General features: G+C 40.9%; 2 protein-coding genes across 2 annotated transcripts in view; one reads left to right on the forward strand and one right to left on the reverse strand.

Annotated features, from left to right (window-relative positions):
• The window catches only part of zanl (zonadhesin, like), an 89,302-nt gene extending 75,007 nt beyond the window's left edge, over window positions 1-14,295 (reverse strand). The window contains 25 exon segments of the mRNA XM_068308852.1: window positions 308-510; window positions 829-998; window positions 1,275-1,382; window positions 1,784-1,927; window positions 2,187-2,332; window positions 2,878-3,002; window positions 3,201-3,317; window positions 4,902-5,040; window positions 5,231-5,424; window positions 5,699-5,840; window positions 6,085-6,217; window positions 6,446-6,574; window positions 6,822-6,970; window positions 7,103-7,347; window positions 7,576-7,717; window positions 8,244-8,437; window positions 9,429-9,867; window positions 9,969-10,066; window positions 10,524-10,691; window positions 10,998-11,150; window positions 11,242-11,326; window positions 11,454-11,719; window positions 11,815-11,964; window positions 13,297-13,322; window positions 14,222-14,295. Coding sequence (XP_068164953.1) covers window positions 308-510; window positions 829-998; window positions 1,275-1,382; window positions 1,784-1,927; window positions 2,187-2,332; window positions 2,878-3,002; window positions 3,201-3,317; window positions 4,902-5,040; window positions 5,231-5,424; window positions 5,699-5,840; window positions 6,085-6,217; window positions 6,446-6,574; window positions 6,822-6,970; window positions 7,103-7,347; window positions 7,576-7,717; window positions 8,244-8,437; window positions 9,429-9,867; window positions 9,969-10,066; window positions 10,524-10,691; window positions 10,998-11,150; window positions 11,242-11,326; window positions 11,454-11,719; window positions 11,815-11,964; window positions 13,297-13,322; window positions 14,222-14,295 — 3,939 coding nt within the window.
• trappc14 (trafficking protein particle complex subunit 14) overlaps window positions 1-15,841 on the forward strand; it is a 97,794-nt gene extending 81,953 nt beyond the window's left edge. Inside the window, exon 13 of the transcript XR_011034469.1 lies at window positions 15,580-15,841. The gene's annotated coding sequence lies outside the window, so the exon portion shown is untranslated. The remainder of the gene's footprint in view (window positions 1-15,579) is intronic.
• Window positions 15,842-17,958: the final 2,117 nt, after the last annotated feature.

A 17,958-nucleotide genomic window follows, 5' to 3' on the forward strand; every position in this document is an offset into this window, starting at 1 on the left:
AGAGGTGAATTGGTCATTGGGAGAATCAGGTGTTTCACAGGCGGACTACTTTGCACCAAACTAGGACTGGGCTGAACTGGGACAAATTCCCGTGCCACTATTTCACCTGCCTGTCCCTCGTCATCAGCCATGAAAATTAAAGAGGAGCGTTAAAGGTAACCCACCCATTGGCCAATCAGGAATGTCAGAGCTGATTGTGACCCCGGTACCACTGAATACTTTAGTCTTTGTGCTTTTAGTTTTTTGTATCTGTGATGTAGTGGAATGACTGAGTTCTTCATAGACGCAGAACCTGATTGACACTTACGGGATGGTAGGATCCGCTGGCGTCCACACAGCCACAGTCTTTCAGTGTTACACACTTGTCGTTGCTGAGGATGAATCCTGGGTCACACTCACAACCCTCCACACAAACGTCCTCACAGCCAGGCGGTCCAACCACACTGAGACACGTCTCTGGACAGGAGCTCACACATAAGGAGTAGGAGCTGTTGGGAGGACAGTCCAGACCTACATGGAGAGGCAGAGGCATGAAGGTCGAGGGACGGGGAAGAAGGTGAGGGTGGAGGGAAGAGCAGAAAACAGGAGAAAAGGGAGAACAGTGACATTTCAATGCTGATGATAGTATTTATGGTTATAAATTGTTGCTGTCATACACCGATCAATAACACTAATGCTCATGCACACACACATGTGGCAAGGAAGACAGTTCCCCATGGGGAAATTATTTTTTCTTTCCATGTATATGTATATATATCTGACACATGCAGGCCAGAGTACCACTGGCATGGTTGTCAAGGGTTACAAGACATACTGAATAATACTCACGGCAGAAGTCTGCAGTCCTCCATGGGTGGACTTTGGCTCCAGCACTCTGGCAAACATCAGTGTAGGCCTGGAGCTGGTCACACAATACATGCTGTTGTCCGCTGAACTGACACATGTCATACACACAGCTCTGGAAGAACGGAGAGGGGTCCACTAGACTGATGCAGTCCCTGGAAGAGACACAAGCACTTACTGGTTGAGGAGCAACTGTCCAAATACTTACGACCCACACTTAAATGGTTATTAAACCATATTTTACACATCAGTATATTATTATTGTTGTTTTAACACTTTCATATTTCATACATCACTTGTAACATTAAGCCACTGCTTTCAAACTTCATTATAAACGCTCATGCATTAGTGAAAAGATGCTTAAAATCATAGATATTCCTAAAAAATTCAACGTAAATTAAACTTGGGACAAAAAATATCTCTTTCCGTACCTGAAGGGTCCAGCAGGGTCTTTTATCTTGCCACACTTGTCCGGTTTCACCACCTCTGCCTCCAGTGCGGGGTCACAGCCTGGGTCGGGTGTGGTGCCAGGGGTACATCTGATCAATAGAAACAAGGTGACAACAGGTCATATTCCATATTTTCATTAGTGTTGCCACAAAACGTGTAACTTCAAAACGAGCACAGCAATTAAACGTCTTGATAAAATGAAATTTTGTTTAGATAATATTGATAATGGCACTACAAACTAATTCATGTTTTACTAAAAATCCTGTTTGTGTGCTGGTCCACATTGCTTTACGTGTATAAAGTATCAGGACAGTAGGTGTAGCTTTTATCACTCTTTTTGTGTCAATCCAAATGTATCAGCAGCAGAATGGGTATAGAGATACTGAATCTGTCCATTGGCCTGGTCACATGACATGATGAGCAAAATCACATGCTGGAGTTTGTCACTCATATGTTTGTAGGAGATGAGGTCACATAGATGTAAACTCACGATTCATCCTCATCCTCCGCCGTCTGCCAGCTGTTCCCAAAGTCGTTGACATTTCCTATCAGAGTCCCATCTGGTTTGGTGAAGTCGTTGTCTGGGTTTCCATCATAGTCACCACAGAGACCACACATCTGGTTGGAGTAAGAGCTGGAGGGACAGAGACAGAGAGACGATGGGATTAGTAGAAGTAGAGAAATGTCTTCAGTAGACTTAGAACAATCCTGTTGAGCTCCTTAATGTAATTCAAGTAACAAAAATGATGGGAGGATTCATTGATAGTGTAAGTAAATGACCTTGATGTTAGTCAGAAAATGAATTTTTTACATCATAAACCTCTTTGGTATTCACTTATTAAGGTCAGACAATAGTCATGTGAAGCAACGTGACCTCAAACCTCGATACCAACCTGGGCACTGAGATCTGGGCGTAATGGTTTCCATCCCAGCGCACCTTGAGACCAAAGGACGTCTGCAGGATAACAAACTGACCAGCAAGACTGAGAGAGATGAGAGGAGAGGGGGAGTGAGGGAGGGACACCTGTAATCCATTCACCTGCAAGAGAGAAGACAGAGAGGTACAGGTCAACAAGGGTAGAGGTAAACAATCAGTACAGGTAAACTAGGGTACAGGTCAACAAGGGTACAGGTCAACAAGGGTAGAGGTAAACAATCAGTACAGGTAAACTAGGGTACAGGTAAACAAGGGTACAGGTAAACAAGGGTACAGGTAAACAACAGCCCAGATAAATAAGGAATACAGGGAAACCAGGGTGATGGTAAACAAGGATACAAGTAGAAAGAGGGTTAGGGTACACAGAGGGTTCAGGTACAGAGATCCTAAGACATGGGTATGAAACCAGTTTAAGGAAAAGACATTTTCCCTCTCTGGCTGAGTAATGATGAAATGTGTCTCTCATTTTGTGCTGACAAAGAGAAAAGTAGAGTCATCCACATCAAGGAAATGGGAACAGGGAAGAGTGAGGATGATGAAGAGTGGGGACAGACTTCTAGGATGATGACTTAAAAAGATAAAAGTCAAGGAATTGAAGATGAGATAAAAACATGCAGAGCACTGGTTCCAGTGTTCCCAGTACTGACCAGTGTCCTCCTGCCCTTCATCAGGGTCACAGTGTCTTCATTCACAGTCACATAGAGTTTTCTCAGGTAGGACACATGTGACAATCCTCTGTTTTCATTCTTTCCCTCCACTGAGAACCAAGGACCTGCACAGGAACAACATCACCATACATTTATAACAGGATGTAATTTCAGTAGACTCATTTCTCAGCTTGTTTTAACCCTTCCCAACCTATGAAAAAACATGTAGTATAAAACTGTGCTTGACAGGAAACAATTGAAAGTCCTTTCAGGTTCAGTGGAACAAAATTAACTAAGAAGAAAGGAATGAAACTTGTCTCTACCTGTGCTGTTCTTGCAGGTTCTGGCTAGTGTGTAGGTACATGATCCCATGAAGCTGTAGAACTTCCTGTCAAAGGTGTTGTAGTGAGGATCTCCAGACACCACACAGTCTTGTGAACCTAGGAAAGAGGGACAGGCACCTTAAACAGGTCCACAACAGACCACATCTGAAACACTGACAGTGTAATGGCAGTGACCAGGGATGGGTTTACTTTTCTGCTCCTTTGGCAAAATCACAACAAAAATTGTCACTTTTTCTAAATTTGGACATTTTCTCTGAATATGATGATATCATCTTTTTCATTTGAGAAGTGACAAGCAGGTTTTGGTCCAAGTGCAGTACTCCAGCTCAGTGCCTGTATACTAGAGTAGTATACTATACTAAAGGGAGGGTTGCCTCTCTGCACTTTTAAGTCAAGAAATGTTGCCTGATTGTCATTGGGTGCCTTTGTGCCAAACAGTAGTTTGCAGAATCTAACTTTGTTGAAGTCCTTGGATTGAGGGTTGCTGGAAACCCCAGTTGGGGTCTTCATTGCTGTGCTGTCAAACTTCGGTGCTCACACTGGCAAAGACAGCGTAAGCTATAGGGATGTGACTGGGATGAATGGTCTATCTGATCTAAACCTCTGTGATGTTGGACTTGTGTTCTACTTCCAGTTTTTTGTACTGAACACAATGTTGACACATAAAGGTGTTCATAAGTGTGATGGCACCCAACACCTGAAGATAGAAGTGCTTGATCAATTCTGAAGTTGTATCATCAGATCAACAACCACATGTTCTCGACATCTCCTTATTTTCCAGGCACTCAGGTAAAGAAAGTTGCTGAACTCTGAGCTAATCACCACCCAGTGATATGTTGGATTCTGTGTGAGAGAAAGGACATGACTGCTAAAGTGAGGTGAACTTTGACTGCTTTCCAAAGGTTGCTTGAGACACTGCGTCCAAAAGAACCAGTTTCCAGCGTCTGTCACAAACAGGAAGGGAGACCATCAGATCAAGAAGTCTCACCATATATTGACAGGTGGTGGCACTCCTTAAGCAGCTGACAGGTACTGGCTAGTCATTTTCCAGTTAAGTTTCACTGGGAGGAGACTGTGGGGTTGATTCAAAAATGTGCTGGAGAGAATATATATCTCATCCGTCTTTGGAACACCTTGGAATACCCACAACAAGTACTGCAGGTTACTTGTTAGAGGTACATGTGGATCTCTCTGCTGACACTGATGTCCCACCAACCCGTACGTGGACAAGTGGATGAAAATAAATGTATAATTTGACAAACTATAATACTTGTAGGACTGCTGCAGCAGAATCAGTTTAGTCTTGATCAAAACCACAAATGAACAATGCAAACTACTGAAAGAAAGAGTTTGAATAGTGATTGAGAAAACACTTCAAGAAATTTCATTTATTCAAAGACAATCACAGAATGATTTGTTGGGTAGTTTGTGCTGAGATAGAGAGGTTGGGGTACTCTTCAGAGACACTGGCAATTCTCACTGCTCCTCTATCAAAGTAGTGGTTGTTTGAAAGCTTAAATGGAATCAACAACACAGTCAAAATAAAAATGTATCCTCAGTGTCTGGGGTTAGATTGAATGAAAATGATTTGAGATCTGGGCAATATATTGCATCACTTTCTGTAGTGTATAATTAATATCCAAGTCAGGACTGGTTGTAATGCAGTGGGTGTAAACTCACCAGTGGGATAACATCCCAGCTCTCCACCCTGGACTTTACATTCGTGTAATGGGGGACAGTCAGAGGCCGCACAGGTGACAAAGGGAGCATCACACCTACACTTGATCTGACAGTTCTCCAGGTAGAACTCCTGTCCAGGCTGACACACACACACACACAAAACACAGGAATTCACTGAACTATACGATGAACCATCTTGAGGAACAGGTGGTTGCGTTTCCCAGCATGTCTTGAAACATCCTGTCTGAGGGTGCGTGTGGTGTTGGGTAGGACTGAATGACTGCAGCACCAAATGATGATGATAGCCTATCAGACCAACTTCACTGTACCTCATAATACTGGCCGTTATGTCTGCAGCCACAAGAATCTCTCTTGACACATTTTCCAGCGCTCAGGACATAGCCGGGGTCACACACACAGGCTTCTGAGCAAGGTCCACCACAGGAAGGAGGTTTCCCAGTACAAGTCTCTTGACAGGGGTCCGCACAGGGACTGTAGTGGCTGTTGGGGGGGCAGCTAGGAGCTAGAAGGAGATGGGACGGAGAATTTACTAATGAGTAGGGAAGCATTAATCTCACGACAGAAGATCAATCTGTGCCATCGATTCTACTCATGATTTTTGCTACTATTGATAATCATCTATTGTCAATAAACTGTTGGAGTACAAATCTAAAATCAATCAAAATACAGGTCGATCAACAGAGGGTCAGCTTTTCAGGTCCAGCTGCTTCACTGCAGGTCTCCTAAATTTGTTAAACCTGTTCACGGTGATTTTGTTCCTTTCACCAAACACTCACGACAGAAAGTTTCATTTCTCCAGGGTCCAATGTCGACCCCACGGTCCTGGCATTCATTCACGTAGGCTTCAATGGCTTCACACAGTATAGGCTTGGCTCCACCCAGGGCGCACAGATCAAACACACAATCTCTGAAGTAATTCTGAAAACACACAGATAGTTTATGAAGTTATGATCTCCATTGTGTCTTCATCTTAAATACAAGGTAATGTTTGGTCTCCTGTTTTCACTTTAGAAAAGTGAGTCAAAGCCAGTGTTTCACTAGAACCAGACTTATAGAAGGGCACCAGCTTCTGTGGCTCAATCAGACTATAAATGTACAATATAAACACAGAAAATCTGGATTTAGTGTGTGTCTGTGTGTGAATGTGTGTGTGCTGTCTTACATTGGGGTTGACCCTTGGGTGGCACACGGCAAAGGGACTTGATGGATCCAGGAGGATGCCACAGTATCCGGAGCTCTCATACAGTTCTTCCTCATGACACACAGGGATGGTGGTGTTGGGATTGTGGTTACACCTGTCAACACAGACAGTTTGTTTGGTTATTGCCCATGACCACCCATATGTTTTCCACCAGATTGTAATATTTTGAAGTATTCCATAATTCACATGATTCCTATCCCCCCAAAAATCTTCTTATCATCTCTCCAGATTCCTGGGAACACACTCCTGGAATGTAATTTCATGTTTGTGTAACATGTAACTAACGTGGATGTCTATAGAAATGCTAATATCTGCCACTCACTTAGGGTCAGTGTTCCAGCTGTGTCCAAAGTCATTGGCACTGCTGGCAAGTGACCCATCTGGTTTACGGAAGTCATCTTTCGAGTCTTCATTGTAATTTCCACACAGACCACACAGTTTGTTCTGGTAGCTAAAACAAAGACAGTGTACATAAAGTTTATACAAAATTTTATATTAAGTATATACATTTGTGTGTGTGTGTGTCTTAGGCACTGGGTCAGGTGGTTATTGACTACTACTACTAATATCCACAACAACAAATTAGTAATAATAATAATAATAATGACAGCATAATGCTGGAATCAATATGAAGCTGTATCTACATATCTATACATCTGTAGATGGAGTCTGTCATGACAGCAGCAGTCCTCACTCACTCTTTGATCACTTTAATGTCCATGAAGTGGTTTCCATCATAGCGAACAGTCAAACCAAAGCGGGTGGACACTGTGTAGTGCCTTCCTGACTTTAACACAGAGACGCCAGCGGCTGGAGTCACCGGCAGGTTTACGTTGGTCCCATTCACCTAATGGGGAAGCAGCAAATGGTGACGACTCTTTCTCTGAATCCGTCCATACAGAATGTTCAACCTACAGCTACGATTCCACTCGTCACCAAAGAAAAAGATGTTCCACTCGTTCCTTCTCTCCATTCTTACCTGCACAGTGCCACCTTTGAGGATGGAGATTTTCACCATTTGCACATGAACATGTGCAGCCTTCACATAGGAGATGGTGTGCGTGTTATAGCGGTTTTCATTGTCTGCATAGACCTCAAAGTATGTCAAGTTTGTTGCATCGCAGGATGATGACATCAAGTAGCTGCAGTTGCCCATGAAGCTGTAGCTGCGTTCGTCAAAGCTGGTGTAGTGGGGGTCACTAGTTGCTATGCATGTGGATGAATCTACAGGAACATTCAGGATAAAGTGTATGAGTTTGATGTAATGTGTCTCATCAGTTAAAGACAAGGAGAGCCCTGTTTCCTTTAGTGGTATTAGATATTAACAGCATTTATACTCAAATAAGGACTGTTGAGGCAAATATTTTTTAATTGCTAATTGTTCCATAAGGTTGTAGAACATTTTGAGCTGCTTGTACCACCAAGCCTTGAAAATGAACAGGATGTTGTTACCTTTACGATGGCAGCCTGTGACACCGTTGACTTCACGACACTCTTCAATGGGTTCACAGGAGTTAGCAACACATTCAAAAGTGTAGTTCCCGGCACAGCGACACATGGTTAAACAGTCGGGACCAAAAAAGATCTCCCCAGGCTGAAACACAAAAGTACAGATCAGTAGAGGTAGACGGTCCTTAATGTGACCAGAACTTCGATTGTGCTCTTTTCTGTTGAGCAGTAATGTAGGAACATCTCCATTTCCAGAAAAGTTTGGACTCTGTGTTATACATAGAGGAAAACAGGATGACATGACAAGTGAAAATATTTCAAATGCTGATACAAAAAATATGAAAGTGTTCCTTGAATTTGTTTTCTCTTAATCAGAATTTGTTGGTTCTTAAAGTTGGTAAGGGTCACACTTCCTTCTGTGTTCATCAGCTCTTTCTCTTACACTCTGGAAGAGTTTGGGAAGTGAGGAGAATAACTGCTGTCATTTGAAAGTGGAACGTTTCCATTCTTAGATGATAGAGGTTCAACTTCACTTTCAACCATTCATCTGTTGTCATGTGGTTTTAAGAGTTTGGCAATGGTCACAAGTGTTTGCTATTTACATTTCAAACAATGCCCCAAATTTTTGTGGATTAAGGTTTTCCGTAGAGACAATAAAGAAAACATCTGACCTCATAATAGTTATTGTGCTCATCCAGACACCCACATGTCTCCAGTGGCACACAGCGACGTCCTTTGAAGACAAACCCTGGTTTGCAGAAGCAACCACTGATACATAATCCAGTGCAGTTGGTGGAGGGTTCCATACAGGTGGGGATACAAGCTGGACCACAGTCTATGTAGTCTGAGTTAGGAGGACATGGCTCTGGAAAGACGACAGGAACATGCTCAGAGTAAAATATGATTGTCATATTCACAAAAAGGAAAGAAAGAATGCATTTAACAATAACAGAAATAAACATAAAGTAAGTAAAACTGTTACAGACAAACTTTTAACAGGAAAGGAGTCAATATCATGTGGATTAACAAGATTTGTACAGTAACATTTAGTTAAAGTCTGTTGCCTTTGGGTGAGTTGACTGGTCTTAGCAGGCTATCGCTGAGGACACGTCCACAGTGAAGACAGGGTGGCAGCATCTCCTAGAATGGGTTTACAAATCTCCACCACACACCTGAAGGTGTAGATTTTTGCTGTTTTGAATATGAATACCACAGATACCTTTGCGATATTTATCACAAATGTTGCAAAGGTATCCTGACTGGCCTCGGGCCAGTCAGGAACTGTTAGATGAACCACAGCCTGGCCAGATAGATGAGCCCTTACCCTACTTCCTGTCTGAGCAGGAAGAGAAATCTCTGAGGGATTCAGTGACAGCAGTCCCAGAGAGAGTTCACCGTAGCTGTTCTGTTTGGCATGACTTCCTTGTGTCACCATTCAGCCTCATGAACACAACTCACATTAACTGACCCGTACCTCAGATCTACCCTGAGAATCGCAGGAACACGTCTAACCCCAGACTCTAATGCAATGTCACAACATTAAGGTTTTAATGATGAATATTCAACCCCAAGAAGATAGTTTTAATAAAGCCTTTGTTACAGTTTTATTAAAATTGTAAGGATATTTGTATTCTAGTCTCCCAGGTGAACTCTACAACATTTAAAGTCATTAAGACATTTAAACTCACAAAAACTAAAACATGGGACTGTGCTTGAACTATAGCAAATTACAAACAAACCGGCATTCAACAAAAGCAAAAACTCTACCCTCTCCACAATGCGCTGAAGAACTGACAAAAGAAATAAAGAAATAAAGAAGGTAACAGAAAATATTAAGTTAAGTATTATAGATGTACTTGTTGTTGGCCCAGGAGTTGTTGGTTTTGGTGTTGAAGGTTCATGTGATGTCGGTGTTGGTGTGGTTGGTCCAGGAGTTGTTGGTCCAGGAGTTGTTGGTCCAGGAGTTGTTGGTCCAGGAGTTGTTGGTCCAGGAGTTGTTGGTCCAGGAGTTGTTGGTCCAGGAGTTGTTGGTTTTGGTGTTGAAGGTTCACGGGTTGTTGTAGGAGTGGTTGGTCCCACAGTTGTTGGTATTGGAGTTGGAGGAGCTGGAATAAGAAATACATTATTTCCTGTAAAACCATCTGTCAATGACTCAAACTAGTTGATATGTTGATGGATTAGAGGTTTTTTTTTATTCTGCGTAGTCAGGTTCTCACCTTTGCAAATCATGACACACACGTCATCAACAGCTATATCTGTTTGAGGAGTTTCTCCAAAGGTACCAACAATCACAAACTGAAATGCACATAGTACATCCATGATGATTAATGTTATTCTATGCACACACACACACACACACACACACACACAGAGACACATTGAGTTCTTGGTTTTACCTGAACTGCAGCAGTCCCCAGGTAGCGGACCTCTGCTGGCTTCCAACCTTTACCCTGGTTCCCCCGGAGTGTGAACAGAGCAGGTCCAAGGGTTCCACCTAGCAAACAAAGTCAGTCAGTCCTGACTCTGGGACCATCACGGGAGTAATACACAAATTATAATATCAACAAAGGAAATAGAATATTTTCCTGTGTAACACTGCATCCATTTGAATTCTAGCTACATTTTTTTTATTTTAATGAACTATAATGTCCCCTGTAGGGGAAATGATCTTTCCACTCTAGCATGCGTATATACTGCATATGTGAGTTGCTCAAGGGCACCTTGGCAGGCTCAGGAGGTGAACTGAAACCTCACACTGCCAGCTCACACTCCATATGTTTTGGCCCAAGTAAAACTCAATGGAAAATACATTATTCATGCATACACACACACACACACACACACACACACACACACACACACACACACACACACACACACACACACGAGAACATAGAAAGAATGCATACATGTTTGCTTACAGTATCAGAACATGTATGTCTCTCTCCTACCTGGGGTGATGGTGTGGACACTGAGGGCCATGGTGCTGCTGGTGCCGTACAGGTAATAGTGGAAGGTGAGGTCCAGACACCCAGAGGACGGCGTTATTAGAGGACTTCTGATCTGAGCCTGGACTCCAGGAGTTGCTTCTTGAGAATCCAATAACATGTAGGCGCCCACTATGAAAAGTTAAAAAAAACAACAACACAAAATGTTAAAAATAAAATTTTGAAAATATTTTGAGTAATAAAGCATTGTCATGGCCATTTGTGACACTAGTTAATGAATAAAGCGAGGTGAAATAAAGAATACGGTCAAGATGGAAAAGATTAGGGTAATCTGTTTACCCTGCTCTGCTGGCAAAGCTGCTGTCAAATTCATCCAAATTAAATTATTATGAAATGTTAATTCAATGAGTCTACCACTCTGGCCGGTTCTTCTACCGAGTCATTTCCAAATAGACTTTTGAAAATAGATCTTCTTACTTCCTGGTTTGGAGAAGTCATCATCAGGTCCAGTTCCTTCAGTGTCAGTTGGCCCAATCCACTGGTCAAAGCCAAATATGTGTGGATCTTCAGTTTCACTTGTCCATCCACACAGTTCACCAAGAGTGTCAAAATCACAGCTGTAAACACAAGCTGTGGGTACAAAAATACACAATAAATAATGCTGTACAATGTGTTGTGTGTCTATGTTTATGTATGTGTGTGTACATGTATGTAAACTCACAGGGACACGCTCCTTCAGTAATAACAATGTTGTCCAGAGATGAGTCACAGTAAGGACTGGTGCCTCTTTCAGCCTCAAACACAATCTATAACCACACACAGATGGAATGACATCAAGAGACCAATGTGACCTACAAGTCGTGGATTTGTGTTATCAACAGATGTGTTCTAGTTTGACCAGTTGTCATGGCGAATGAGGTAAATGTGACTCACAGTGACGCTCTGACTACTTGGTTTGGACACGGTGGCAGACCCCTGCAGCCAGGATGGACTCTGGATCCCTGTCTTCTTCCAGACCTCCTCCTCAGCATCAGGTCTCTTGGCCAGAATTCTGAGTATGTTCTCATGGTCTGTACCATACATGTAGTACCGAAACTGGACACAGATCTCAGAGGCTGGTGATGAGATAGCTGGGCTCAGAAGACGAGCTTTCTGTCCATTGTACACATTGTCACACTCGTGGTAGATGTAAAAGCCATCTGCAGACAGAAGGAAACATGAAGTTAAAGGTCAAATGAATAAATTCACCCCATGGAGTGATATAGTCATGGTTATTTTTCTGTTCTTGACCCACTTCCATCAGGGTAGTCTCCACTCGGGCCAGTGTGTGGTGTTGGGGTCGGACCCTTGTGTCGTGTCCAGTCGTTGTCATCTGTACTGTCCTGCTTGAATGTACAGAATGGCTGTCTGTCCAGGTTGAAGTCACAGGAGGTCAGCGTTACAGCTGGAGGAACACAAACAGAACACAAGCACATGCACAAATATATACTAACCTCCATCAGATCACAAATACATGACAGAGTACATGTGTGTGAATGAGAGGGACCCAAGTGGAAGAGTGAGGTTACAGGGAGAAGAGATCAAGAAGGTGGAGGATTTGAAGTACTTAGGCTCAACAGTCCAGAGCAATGGAGAGTGTGGAAAAGAGGTGAAGAAGCGTGTCCAGGCAGGATGGAACGGGTGGAGGAAAGTGTCAGGTGTGATGTGTGATAGAAGAGTTTCAGCTAAAATGAAAGGAAAGGTGTACAAAACTGTGGTGAGACCAGCGATGTTGTTTGGTCTAGAGACAGTGTCACTGAGGAAAAGACAGGAGACAGAGCTGGAGGTAGCAGAGATGAAGATGCTGAGGTTCTCTCTGGGAGTGACCAGGAAGGATAGGATCAGGAATGAGTACATCAGAGGGACAGCACATGTTAGAGGTTCTGGAGAACAGACTGAGATGGTTTGGACATGTTGACACTATAATCTTTTTCTCCGCTGTGTATCCAGTAACTGAGTTCCTGTCTTTCAGGGGCGTAGAGATAGTTTTTAGATAGTTCTGTAGAGGTCAGTAGAGCGGTGTAGTCCCTGTTTGCCAAGCTAATAATGCAGCCAAAATATTAAAACCATAAAAGTGTCCTACTGTAAAAAAGGTGGAGATAAAAATTGTGCGATAGCTCTGTTGTTAGCGCTGATCCAGCTACCTAGATAATGATAGGCCACAGACTTTGGCACAAACACATGGGCAGACTGGTTTTAGTTCCGGTAGATTCACAAATCTAAAACTAGAAATACCAACACACCCGTTGTTTGTAATAACAACACATTGGGCCATGTGATGTGCTGGCAAAGTGCCTGGAGTGTACCCCGCCTCTCACCTGAGGAAGCTGGGATAGGCTGCACTATCGTCTCTGACCACAGGGCGGACAATCAGTTGACGGCGAGACGATTAAGATTATCTCGTCTTCAAGAAAATGGATGGATTAGTAAATAATCTCAATCCAGGCTGTTAGGTCAAGTGAGAGTAGTGGTTGTGGTGTCCTGTGAGGGTGGTTACACCACGAGCTACAACGTATGTCTGTGCATTCCTGTGTGTGTGTCTGTGCTGTGCAACAGTTATGTGTGAAAGTTATGGACAGGCAAGATAAAGAGTTGTTAAAAATATAGTCCACTCCACCCCAAGGGCGCTGTGGCGTCAGTCACAGTGTGTTACTGTGTAGGACTGTGTGACATCATGTTCAGTTTGTGTGTGGAAGTCAATTAATGTGGTAGGACTGTAGGATTCAAACCAACCCACCACGTTCAATCTGGGATTCCTGCAAGCTGCAAAAGACACAAAGACAGAGGAACAGATTGAGATTAAAGTTTGAAAGTTTGGTTACACAAAAATCCGACAAATGTAAACAAATGTGAATAATATTCTGATAATCCAATAATAATAATCTTTTAGAAAACCCTCCACAATATGTCAGGTAATTTACCAACAGTTTTAACAGTATGATGTTCCCCTACGAGGGGGGAGTGGGAACTCATAGACCAATAATAGAACTTATCCATTATGCAAATAAAAGATTTAAAAGAATTTGGGGGGGAGTCTTTAAAGCTATATATTCACCACATTCCATTTATTCAGTGAACTTTCAATTCCGTTGATTTTCCATCAAAGACCTGTTTTGTGTCTCCATACTTCCTGAAACCTTTAGTTTGATCTTGTTGAATCATTGATGAGTTTACTTCCTTATTGCATTGAACATAGATTCAAAACTGTAAAGTATATATGAAATGTATATTATTTCATTAAATAATAGATAAATATGAAAGTTAACAATGTTACTGTCCAGCTAAAAAAGGTTTGGAACTGAAGATTAAAATAATTATATTTTAATTTTAATAGAAATTTGTATGAACTTTTTAACAATATTTTAGGTAACTATTTAGGTATTTTATATTTTAATGGAGTAAAATTATATTGAGTAAATATATTGATTTAAATCAGCATGAAAATGGAAATGAAGACACACTGAATGACAAGTGTAATATTAAATATATATATATATATATATAATTCATAGTAATACATCTAGATAATTATTATTAATAATTAATCAAACCAAATTAGAAACATTGGAATAGAGGATTAAAATAATGGGTTATTGATGATCACAGATGATTTATAAATGGGGGGAAAATGATAAATCATAGATTTTTGTGGTATAACTCACCTGTGTTGCACCTGTCCTGTAGAACCACATTCACACATCCACAGGAGCACAATTAGAAACTTTGATGAATCCATTGCTAACTGCTAGTTAGCAAGAGAAAAAACCCAAAAGTCGAGACACGTCTTTATGTACAGTATATTATATTTGTGCAGCTGGCATAGTCAGATGGTGCAGCATGGAATCGGGGGTGGATGTGTTGGGTGGGTGGTGTAGATGCTCAATTTCTTCATTACTTGCTGTTGCAAAATGTGTAAATGAGTAACTGAATGATAGTGGAGGGTGTGTTCTCTGGTGCGTTTGTCGGTGTTTATCTGAGCCGTCGTGTATTGCGTGCTTTTTGACCCGTTAGCAGTTCACATGTTGGGTGGGGATGCCCGACATATACAACATATAATTACAGAGATTGTTCTGTGATAAAAAAATAATACTTTGAGCACAAGAACACAACTTTTCAGCATGCGCTGTGTTAGGAAATATGGTCAATATGGATGGCATTGATTTGATGGGTTTGTTTTGGCATCTTGACTTCTCTCAGTGTGTTTCTAACTAAATATTGTTTTCCATAGCAACCAAACTGACGTCTTCCCCAGTTTGACCCCATGCTCCCTCCATCAGCAGACATTCACACCTCTGACATTCACACCTCTGACATTCACCTTCTGTCTGTCTTTGTTTCGGTGTTTTGATGCTTGATAGAAATGACCTTTGTCATTTATGATGGTGATATTATTTCCTGCAAAACATTTCAGAGCCACTTTCTTCCTCAAAGAAACCATCACAGCAGCTGTAATAGTAAGGTCATAACACGGTTTAACAATAGTTTATCTTTATCATGTAGATAAGTCAACCCAGATTTAACAGCATCAATACAATTTATTATCTCATATATTCAAAGAATTAAAAAAAAAAAGAACAAAAACCCCCCACAGTTAAGTTATTTTTATATATATGGCCTCTAATCATCCATCATCTTCATTGAGGTCAAGAAAGAACAGATAAGGAGAGGGGGGGGGGGTTTAATATCACGTTTATTCACAAAAAGCAAATCCCAATATTTTCACACTGACACAAAATCCAAAAGAAATTCATGCAAAAGGGAAGAAAATAAACATCTAACCCTTTAACATTTATCAAACTAAAAAACAGGCTCTTTCCTCCATATCCTTCCTCCACATTCAATGTGCCCAGTTTTAAAACCACACGTTAACAAGGATTTAAAAACAAACACACGTTTAAAAAGGCAGACAAAATTCAAAAACCAGATGTTCGTTCCCCGCAATCATTTTTTATTTTTACCATTAGATTCTCCAATCGTTTTGAGAAAGAAACTTTCCTCTGTTTGCGTTCACCCACAACAGGACAGAGGGGAAAAAATATCATCATAATCTCAAGACATTAGGAGCCGGACGCCCGGGGAAACAGACAGGAAAAATATCAGATTATCCTGGATTATAACAGATACAAAAGGGCTGTGGACCACCTGGACAGGTGAGAACTATTACACATCAGTTTGTCAATTTTCTTACTGCCACTCACTACGTCTGATGCGTCTGATACAGCTGTGGAACATTTAGTTTTCTCTATAATGAATTTTTGAATTAAACAAAATAATAAGAAGGATGTGCACAAATGTGTTCAGGTCAATTATAATTGTAATGTCATTTTTTAAAAATATTACATATTTTGTGTTTTTCTCATTGAAAGGGGTATGACAAAAATGCCCTGAAACATAATATATATATATATATATTTTTTTTTTTTAATATCTGTGGTTAGAATTGCTGTAGTAAAAGTAAAAAAATAGATCACATTTTAACTTTACTTTAACTTTACACTTTTGTCAGCCGGACCATTTTGGTACATGAGTGTTAAATATGTAAGTTTTAAGAATAAATGGCAATTACTTCAAAACTAACTCGTCAAAATCACTGTTTTCATCAATTATTGATATGTTCAATCCCAAATAATCCGCTTTGCACCTCGTATTTGGAAATTCTTTTTTATGTGTGTGTGTTTTTTTAATCACACAAAACAGTCCTGGTGATCAAACCAGGACTGTTTTGGTACAAGAATGTTAAAGGTTTGATGAATCTACACAGGAATTCTTTGCAGCAGCACAAAGACACGATCAAAACATCTGTGATAATGTTATAGATGGTTAAAATAAAGCAAGAAACACCCTTATCCATTGTTTTTAGACAAAACATTCTGGATTTGTTCAAGTTTATAGTGAATCTACTTTCATTTTGTCCAATTTAATGGTCACTGGGCAACTAAAATAACAATAAAATAATTTGTATTATTTGAAAACTAGTAAAATCTCTTCAATAATGAATAAACTACAGTATTCTTCACTTTGAGAGCCACATGTAAAAGCATAAAAAAAATAACCTTTAATCTCAGCAATTCTGTGGTTGCTTTCTGGACTTGAATCATAAACAGAGATATCATCAACCTGAGTCACTTTGTGACTTGTGGAAGTTCTGCTCTCATAAAGATATAGAAGCAGCTCCTCCAAATGGAGACCATTTTATAGCAGCGTGAGTTAATTGTGAGTAATGGTTGAGGGCTGTGGTTTAGATGTGTGGCCACAACAAAGATGGGATTGACCAAATTTACAAGCAGCACTTAAATTCCCCAGTGACGCGCATCACGCTCACTGATCCTCAGTTTGATTGGTTGATGCATCACTGATGACGCTCAGAGGTGATACCGTCCCAAAGAAGCCAATGATTTCCTTATTACCAATTTATGATGGTAAAATAAATTACCATCATGAGAAATTCTGATGGTAATTTATTATGATGGTAATAAATTTCCATCAGAATAAATTAATGGTAATAATCATTACCATCATTATTAATATGATGGTAATAATAATAATAATGGTAATCATTATTATTATAATGATTATTATTATGGTAGTGGTAATCATTACTGTAATGAGTACCATTACCAATAGGATTGGCGGTTCGATTCCTGCTCCCGTTCAGTAACTTCGGAGTGTGAGCTGACAGGGAGGTGTCAGCTCACACTCCGAAGAGAGGCACCCTTGAGCAAGGCACCGTCCCCTTTATAAGTTACTCATTAGGGAGCACCACTAAAGGAGCTGCCCGCCGCTCTACCTCCCCCTGTACTGCCTACAGGCCCCCTGTGATAAATAAAACCTGCAAACAACAGCATCTTGAAGGGAAAGTCAAAAACAGAGTGTAAAAGGTACAAGAATCAGCTCAATATCCACGAGAACACAACGGACGTCTATTAACATGTTCATGCTGAAGAATGGAACACAAAGGGCAGCACACAGGCTAACTGCATAAGACACGGTTATGGACAGGAGACGACAAACAAAATGGGGCAAATATTCTCACAGGAAGAGACAAAGATGAGCGCCGAAACAAAACAAGAAACATTGATAGACGAGAAGAAACGTCAGCCTAATGAGTCACCTGGACACGCCACGTTTAACTTTTGTGTAAGACGTAACACCAACTCCAAACTGAGACGTGTCTGATAAATATGCAGGTCTTCTAATGTCAACTGAATGTTAAAGCCTCTCCAACAGAATCCAATGATAAATTGTGACAATGGTTGCACTGAGATCCAGTAAGATAAGTACAGAGATAAGCCCGTTATCAGATATCAAAGGCTCACTTGAGACTTTCATCAGTGTTTTCTCTGTGATGGACTCTGAATCCTGACGGGAAAACCTCAAATAAATTATTTCCTTGTAAGAA

This window comes from Antennarius striatus, chromosome 23 (genome assembly GCF_040054535.1).
Source record: "Antennarius striatus isolate MH-2024 chromosome 23, ASM4005453v1, whole genome shotgun sequence".
NCBI classification, from domain to species: Eukaryota; Metazoa; Chordata; class Actinopteri; order Lophiiformes; family Antennariidae; genus Antennarius; species Antennarius striatus.